The sequence below is a fragment of the Ursus americanus genome, chromosome 19 (assembly GCF_024610735.1).
Source record: "Ursus americanus isolate L20-20 chromosome 19, mUrsAme1.1.p, whole genome shotgun sequence".
Lineage (NCBI taxonomy): Eukaryota > Metazoa > Chordata > Mammalia > Carnivora > Ursidae > Ursus > Ursus americanus.
Genome location: NC_142145.1, coordinates 48035305 through 48044465, shown reverse-complemented (window position 1 = coordinate 48044465; position 9161 = coordinate 48035305). Strand labels below are relative to the sequence as shown.

Sequence of the window (9161 nt, the reverse complement as noted above, 5' to 3'; positions counted from 1 at the left end):
CTTGAGGGAGACATGATATTGTCCAAGGCTGCTGACTATAGAAATCTCTTCAGTAAAGATAGTCTAGAACTAAGGCTGTCAGAGCCACTGCTCACAAGACATAGAGAAATGCAAGAGACCCACAGAGAACTGTTTCCCAACAGACATTAGTCAACTTTTCAACTGTAGTCACTAGTTTTAGAGCCCAAACCAGATTTTCTTTTAAAAATTCACTTTAATCTATTTAACAAACATTTGTATACAGTCAGGGACTAATTTATAACATGGTTTCTATTCATTTCAGCCACGAGAAAACACCAGTCATTATTAAAGGTATCCATCCATAAATTACTTTTATTTCTCATTAAATGAGCACAGAGTCATTAGCATATTAATAACAGATATGTTTATTATTACATATCCATCAGTGCGGCTTTCAATACCACTTGAAACATGCATATCATTCTAGAGACGGATCAGTTTTCCAGTGCTTCTTATTTGATACACATTACTGCAAAGCCATTATAAATTACTGAGGAGGTATTTGGTTAAAAAAATAAACAATAAATCATACTGCCCATATGAATCAACTCTTGTTACTGGACAAGAGTTTAACAGTATTTATCTGGTAATTCCTATGTTAACTGGAAAACATCACAGATGTATTGCCGTAATTTTCTTTTATATTGATGTAACCTACATATTTTGCAGAATTTTATAAAGTCATTTGTTATTGTAGCAGGTAGTTTAATGCAAAGATTGTACTCAATTGGTGAAGGTCCAACAAAACTAAATATTTTAAATTAAACCAATTATCAATGAAAAACCCACTGACACATAATTTTTTGAAAATATCTATATTTAGTCATGGCAGTAAAATAATTCTTTCAAATTAAGGCACTAAAAGGGCAATGCAACTCCCATTGAAAGTGTTCTAAGAATAATTTACATTTCAAACAGTGCATACATTTCTTACATGTTTGTTAACTTAATGTCTTTATCACTTAAAACCATAAAGAAATACATTACACAATTACAGAAATGATGTACCCCACAAAATGCTTTTAAAACTTGGTTCTTCTGTACAGTTAGTTCCTAACGTCTCTAGTAGTAAAATAACTCAATATGGCTTGGCAAAAATGCATAGATTAAATGTAAATTTTTATTTATTTTTTTGCCTTCTCCCATTCCCCAATCTATAAACGTGCTGAAACACATACAGTATTTTGTAAAGCATAATGTAAAATATTTATTCTCCATAAGTCCGCCGCGGGCAATCAAAAGTGAGGCTTTTAAATTCTACAGTGAGGGCACTGAAGTCAAGTGATGTCACTGCTTTCTTAAAATAGTTTTGTATAGTCTTGCAAGAGTGCAAAGACTGAAGTCATTTAAAAGAATTTCAGTTGTCTCATTTTGAGATATTTTCTTTACTCCTTCCATGAGCTGATCTTCATAGTGATGGCCATTCCACTTGAAAGTGAAAGTCCCTTCCTCTCACTCATATGAGGAAAACTGTGTTCTATCATGATTGACAGGCGTTTTCTTAGAAATTCAAAAAGGCAGCACCTTTTTAAAAAAATATATCTACCTAAGCTTTCCCCAATTGTACTTGCATTACATAGTAATAATTAATCTAATCTACCTGTAGGCAAACCCGCAATTAAAGACAAAAAAAAACAAAAAAACCCTCAATGTGCTTTTGTGCCAAAGCAAGGACAGAAAAATAGCAATCTTAACCCTGAAGCCTGTGATATTTGTGTCAAAGGAACAGCCTGTCTGCTCTGCATGGTTAAAGAAGCCTGGTTTATCAGGTAGCATTCCACATGATTCCACAAGGCGTTAGGTCACATGGTTAACTGCTGGGGACAGAAGGGGGGCAGAAAAAGAAAAAAAATTGTAATTAAAGAAATATACTCAGTTTAAAAATACAAGAAACAAAATTGCAGGGAAATTTACATATATATTATTATTATTTTTTAAGATTTTATTTATTTGAGAGAGAGAGAGAGACAGCACGAGAGGAGAGAGGGTCAGAGGGAGAAGCAGACTCCCCACTGAACGGGTTGCCAATGCGGGACTTGATCCATGACCTGAGCCGAAGGCAGTCGCTTAACCAACTGAGCCACCCAGGTGCCCATACATTATCTTTATATGTGATTAACAAATACACAAAATTTGGAAAATAGGAAAAAGAAAAATATATTTAGCATTATTTTCTTCTTACTTCTACTCTATTTCAAACACATGGTGTTCTTTTTTGGTTTGCTTTTGTTTTTTACAAAGCTATAATTCAACTTTAAATAATTTCGGATACAGCTTTACCCTATACAGGAGAGAGGCGATAGCACACTGGCGTAGCAAGGCGGCTGAAGAGTACAGAAGGTGTAATGCCTGTTAGGCATTTCAAAGAATTAGACTCTGTTATTGATAATAGGGAGTAAAGAAATGGGATGAATTAAAAATGGTTTTAAGTCTGCGTGGAAGACTTGAGTGACATTAACAGAGCGGCAAACAACGTTAGGTCCCAGCTTCTAGATTAAAACATTCCTCTTAATATAGGGATTAAACTCTAGGAAAGTTGGTATTTGGTACGGGAGAAAAAACTTAGGCTTTAGAATGGATAAAAATAGGTTTCAACCCTGACTACGCCACTAGCTTGATGTGTGATCCTGTTGAAGCGGCTTAATTCCTCTGGGCCTCATTTATTCGTGTATACAATGAGAACTTCATGAGGTATCTATCATAACTTCTCTTCAGGAAAGGGTTTAATTATGTTCTGTAATTGTTTATTACAACATATAAATATTTTTGAAAAATTCAAATCCAGTTAAAAAAAAAAAGAGGGGGATACTTAACTGGGAAGTTTATTTGCAACACCATCATGACTGATACCAAATAATTTTGATTAAAAAAACATCTATGCCAACATAGGTGAATTTAAAGAAAAGAAGAGCAAAGTTTTATATGATTCTATTTACATTTAAAAAGGGTGGCAAACCACAAGGTGTTTAAAACATTAAGGGCTAAGTATGTGCCATGTATACCAACCAATGACAGTAAAATCTGACATGGGCCTGGAACTAAATATGACACTTATAAATATTATTAACTTCAAACAGGAATCGAACTAATTTATAAAGTCATTTTAAGTCATATTTTATAAATATTTAGCTACACATGATGCCTTCTATAGGGAAAATAATTAGATTTTAGATTTCAACAGATATTAACGAATCACTTTCATGCTGTCAAAGAGGTTAACACTGCAATCTTTACCTAGTTTTTCCAGATGTATTTTTGACCACTTTTCGGAAAGACTGATTTGCAGCAGATCTTGTAGAAAGCGTTCGAGGGGATGCACGAACAAAACCAGAAGGTGGATTCTTAGGGATCTTCTTTACCAAATGTGTTACCCACTTTTTTTGTTCATCCTGAGAACACGCTAACAGCAGCATATCTCTTGCTGATGTTACATCATAACTTACTATGTTAAAAAAAAGAAAGACACAAAGTCATACAATACACCTAAAATGGCTCTATTAAAGCACAATTTTATAAGTTCTTAAAATTTTGAAAGATTTACTATGCTTAATTAAGCTCGGACAATATCTCTTTCTCCTTAATTAAGGCTGAACATTTAAAAAGAAAAAATTAGTCACAAACTATTAAGAAAAATAAAGTAAAAACAGAAACACAAAAAATGCAGAAGTGAAAGAAATTCATGTATTCTTAGAGGATAAGTTTCTTATCTTAAAATAGCTATTGCCTGTATTCTTTCCGTCAGGCTACCTCTGCTAACCTAGCGCACATTTTGTCTATGACCCAGCATGTTGGTCTAGGCAGTGAAAACCAGACAAAAAGAAAACAAGCACAAAGTAAAAACTCACGGAGGAATAATACAGTGGAACTCACTGATAGCCCTTCTCTCCAATTTAGAGTAATTTCTTAGAGGTATGTTTTTTATAAGGGCGTAATTCTCTTTAAAAACATTATGTTCAAAGCAAAATCTGTAACTGTGAAATGACAGCTGCATGTTGCTCCACCATGTCAAAATATTACTTCTTACAGCCTCTTTTCAAATTGGTGTAGAAAACGCTACACTTGAAGAAGTTATTTAAATGGGACTTAATTTTCTAATTTTTTAATAAATTGAAAAAAATTATTTTTATGCCTTACCTTTACATGGAGAAATTAAGTCCTCTTTCTTATCTAAGTGATCTCTGTGGCACTTAACATGGCATCTTCGACATTCTAGGGCAGGAGGTGGCTTAAAAACATGCCAGAGAGGTTTGGCACAGGCCTCACAGTTGGCAGGAAAGTGGTAGAGTGTAGGAATGAACTCATGGCCTTTGTGGTTTTGAAAATTAGTCTTTTCAGCTTGTTGTACTGGTTCCATCTCTACATCTTTTCTACATTCGCCTTCATTTGCATATAGTATCTACATTAGGAATGGTAAAATGAAGATTTTTTAAAGTCTTAATTTGTACATACAAGTTTCAAATGTATAAAAAGCATTGGTGTGTTTGTATTTACTGCACAAAATGCACTTAGTACTTAAGTAAAAGATCTTCCAAAATTAGAATTTATGGCTTTTACCTGGAATATTTTAGGAATTTCTTCAGTTTCAGCTCTGTAAACATCTCCTTGAGTTACTGGTCGAACGTGAAACAGTTTACTAAAATGAAAATAAGTATGATACAAGCTATTATAAAAACTCATCTACAGTAAAAGACAAACATTTCATTAAAGAAGACATACAGATAGCAAATAAGAACATGACAAGATGTTCGACATCATTACTCATCAGAGAAATGCAAATTAAAATCACAGTATCACTACACACCTATCAAATTTAAAAACTAAAAATAGTAATAACACCAAATGCTGATGAAGATGCACAGAAACTGCATCACTCATAAAATTGTGGCAGAAATGTAAAAACTGCAGAGCCACTCTGAAAAACAGGATGGCAGTTTCTTACAAAACTAAACAAACATATGCTTAACATATGACCCAGCAATTGCACTCCTGGGCCTTTATTACAGAGAAATGAAAATTTATATTTATACAAAAACTTGTACATGAATGTTCAGAGCAGCTTGATTTATAATAGCCAAATGCTGAAAACAACCCAAATGACTGGTTAAACAAACTGTGGGATAGTCATACCATGGAATACTACTCAACAATAAAAAGAAACAAACAACTTGGATGAATCTCAAGAGAATTATGTTGAGTGAAAAGAGCCAATCTCAAAGGTCACATACTACTTGATTCCATTTATATAACATACTTGAAATGACAAAATTACAGAGATAGAGAACAGAGAACAGGTAGCCAGGGATCAGAGAGGGATGGAGAAAGGGCACTTGTTATGGCCACAAAAGGGTAGCAAGACGGGTCCCTGTGATGGAACTATTCTGTATTTGGTCATGATCACATGAATCCATGTATGTGATAAAGGCATACAGATTGGAAAGAAGTACATGATTCTATTTGTAGAAAAGTCCTATGGAATCTACCAAAAAACCCAATAAAACTAGTAAGTAAACAGCAAGATTAGAGGATTCAAGATCAATATATAAAAATGAATAGTACTGGAACAACCAGATATTTGGAAAAACACACACCTACACATTCAAAACTAACCTCAACTGCAACCTCTTACCAAACACAAAAGTTAAGTTTTTAGATTAATCATAACTTAAATGTAAAGCCTAGAACTATAAAGCTCCTAAAAGAAAACACAGAATACCTTTACAACCTTTGGGCAGGCAAAATTTCTGAGACTACAAAAGGCTATAATTCTTTTAAAAAATTGATAAACTGGCTTCCATTAAAAGATACCATAAAGAAACTGAATAGGCACATATAAATTTATATGAAGCTCTAGAATAGGCAAAACTCAGTAATTAAATTCAGATCATCTTTTTCCCCCCTGAGAAGGGGTATAAGTGGGCTTTTAGGGTGATGGAAATATTCTTCATCTTGTCATGGGTAATAATTACATATAGGTGTTTACAACTGCCAAAAGTCAGTGAACACAACACTTAAGATGTATGCATTTTATTACATAAAAATTATACTCAATACAAAGGTAAAACAACCAACTTTCATCAATCTGAAAGTATTGAACTTTTTTTTTTTTTAAAGATTTTATTTATTTATTCAACAGAGATAGAGACAGCCAGCGAGAGAGGGAACACAAGCAGGCGGAGTGGGAGAGGAAGAAGCAGGCTCATAGCAGAGGAGCCTGATGTGGGGCTCGATCCCAGAACGCCGGGATCATGCCCTGAGCCGAAGGCAGACGCTTAACCGCTGTGCCACCCAGGCGCCCCTGAAAGTATTGAACTTTTGAAAGTTGAAAGATGATGTCTTTAATATTAGTGTTTATGTATTATTCCACTGAAGTTGATCATTTAAATTTTCACAACTACTGCTTCTTTAAAACATTAGGAAACCAAAACTATGGTACTGGCACAAAAACAGACACACAGATCAATAGAAGAGCATAGAGCCCAGAAATAAACCCATACTTTTATGATCAATTAATCTACAACAAAGGAGGCAAGAAAGCAAAACAGGAAAAAGTCTCTTCAACAAATGGTGCTGGGAAAACTGGACAGCTACATGCAAAAGAATGAAACCGAACCACTTTCCTTCACCACACACAAAAATAAACTCAAAATGGATTAAAGACCTAATGTGACCTGAAACCATAAAACTCCTAGAAGAAAACATAGGTAGTAATCTCCTTGACATAAGCCATGGAAACATTTCTCTAGATAGGTCTCTTTGGCAAGAGAAAGTAAAGCAAAATTAAACTATTGGGACTACACTACCAAAAAAGCTTTTTAGACAGCAAAAAACAAACAAACAAACAAACAAACCATAAACAAGACAAAAAGACAACCTACTGAATGGGAGAAGATATTTGCAAATGATATATGCAATAAGGGGTTAATATCAAAAATATATACAGAAATTACACAATTCAACAGCACTCCCCCCAAAAAAATCCAATTAAAAATGGGCAGAGGAGGGACACTTGGGTGGCTCAGTTGGTTAAGCATCTGCCTTCGGCTCAGGTCATGATCCTGGGGTCTTGGGATCGAGCCCCACATTGGGCTCCCTGCTTAGCAGGCAGTCTGCTTCTCTCTGTCTTCCTCTGCCCCTCCCCCTGCTTGTGCTTGCTCACACACACTCTCTCTCACTTGCTTTCTCTCTCAAATAAATAAATAAAATTTTTTAAAAAATGGGCAGAGGACACGAATAGACATTTTTCCAAAGAAGACATACAGATGGCCAAAAGACACACGAGAAGATCCTCAATATCAGTAATCATCCGGGAAATGCAAATTGAAACAAGATATCATCTTATACCTGTCAGAATGGCTAGAATAAAAAATATAAGAAATAACAAGTATTGGCAAGGATGTGGAGAAAAGGAACCCTCATACACTGCTGGTGGGAATGCAAGCTGGTACAGCCACTGTGGAAAAGAGTATGAAGGCTTTCCAAAATATTAAAAATAGAATAGCCATATGATCCAGTAATTCCATTACTGGGTATTTACCCAAAGAATATAAAAATACTAATTCAAAGGAAAATATGCACCCCTATATTTATCTCAGCATTATTTATAATAGCCAAGATACGGAAGCAACACAAGTGTACAACCATAGGTTGAATAGATTATTCAGTCACAAAAAAAAAAGAAAAAAAAAAAAAAAGAAAAAAGAAATCTTGCCATTTGCAACAACATAAGTGGAGCTAGAGAGTATAGTACTAAATGAAATAAGTCAGTCAGAGAAAGGCAAATACCATATGATTTCACTCATATGTGGAATTTAAAAAAACAAAACAAATGAACAAAGAAAAAAAGAGACAAACAAAAAAACAGACTCTTAAATATAAGAGAACAAACTGATGGTTACCAGAGGGGAGGTGCGTGGAGGGTTGGGGGCAATAGGTGAAGAGAATTAGGATTACACTTATTGTGATGAGCACTGAATGATGTATGGAATTGCTGACTCACTACATTGTACACCTGAAACGAATATAACACTGTACTAAGTTAATTATACTTGAAAAAAATTGGGAAATAAAATTTCAGTACTCTTCAGTAGTTGCTTAATTCTTTTTATATTCTAGCTATAACTGACTTCACAAATGTTTAATTCCAAAGGAACGGCAATACTTCATTGTAAGTTTATATTTTTCATGAATAGCACCCACCACATTCACTTTGAATTTATATCTTGTTGCATGTTTCACCTTTTCTACTACTAGTGTGTTATGGAACGGTCTTACCCATCTTTGTACAATCTATAGCACCCATGATGATATAGGCAGCAGTGCTTAAGAAATGGTTTTAGAATGAATACAAAGGAAAAACCCTAAGCTTATTAAGGCCTCTATTAAAAACAAAAGATACATTTCCTTAAGAATGACTACATAATTATATACAGTACTTTTGAAGATGCCCTCAGAACCTAAAACCAATAAACATTTGAAATAAAAAATTTGTCTTTAGAATACATGAATCAGCTATGCAAAATTTTCCCTCTCACATTTTGCTAAAGATTTAATATAAAGTTTTAAAGTTTGTTAAGAAAAGTAGGTAACATCATTTAAATAACAAAATATAAACTAAATTCTCAGTCTAGGGGTGCCTGGTGGCTCAGTCGATTAAGCATCTGCCTTCACCTCAGGTCATGATCTTAGGGTCCTGGGATGGCGCACGTGCATAGGGCTCCCTGCTCAGCGGGGAGTCTGCTTCTCCCTCCGCCCTCCCCCTGCTGGTGCTCTCTTTCTCTCAAATAAATAAAATTAAAACCAACCTAAATTGTAAGTCTAAAAATAATTATCATAAGTTAACATTTAACTGATTTAAAATTCAACCAAAGGCAACTTACTCTATGTCCAATACCATGGATGGATTGGATTGTTCCTTATCTTGTTCATCATTATAGAACAAAATTTTTTTGCTGCTTACCACAACATACTGAAATGAGAAAAAAAGGGGAAGATATATATAAGCAATATTAACTTGGTTTAAAATGATAAGCACAGTACTTGACATTTATGTCTAAAGTGTATTGGATTAATCTGAGATCAATGCTAGTAAGAGAGCAGTTAAAATACAAGTTCTATGCTTTAAAAGTAAAATATATAACAGA

At 34.3% G+C, this 9161-nt stretch overlaps 1 protein-coding gene across 5 annotated transcripts in view; it reads right to left on the bottom strand.

The window, feature by feature from the left end:
* Window positions 1–315: 315 nt before the first annotated feature.
* ROCK1 (Rho associated coiled-coil containing protein kinase 1) overlaps window positions 316–9161 on the bottom strand; it is a 141979-nt gene continuing 133133 nt past the window's right edge. For 3 of the 5 annotated variants that reach the window (XM_045781949.2, XM_045781951.2, XM_087869939.1), the window contains 5 exons: window positions 8898–8986; window positions 4576–4654; window positions 4156–4417; window positions 3256–3463; window positions 316–1838 (listed from right to left, as the gene is read on the bottom strand). In XM_045781949.2, coding sequence (XP_045637905.1) covers window positions 1832–1838; window positions 3256–3463; window positions 4156–4417; window positions 4576–4654; window positions 8898–8986 — 645 coding nt within the window. In that variant the 3' untranslated portion in view covers window positions 316–1831. Of the gene's footprint in view, window positions 1839–3251; window positions 3464–4155; window positions 4418–4575; window positions 4655–8897; window positions 8987–9161 lie in introns of those variants that run through there. The other 2 variants (XM_045781950.2, XM_087869938.1) reach the window with 2 other exon arrangements.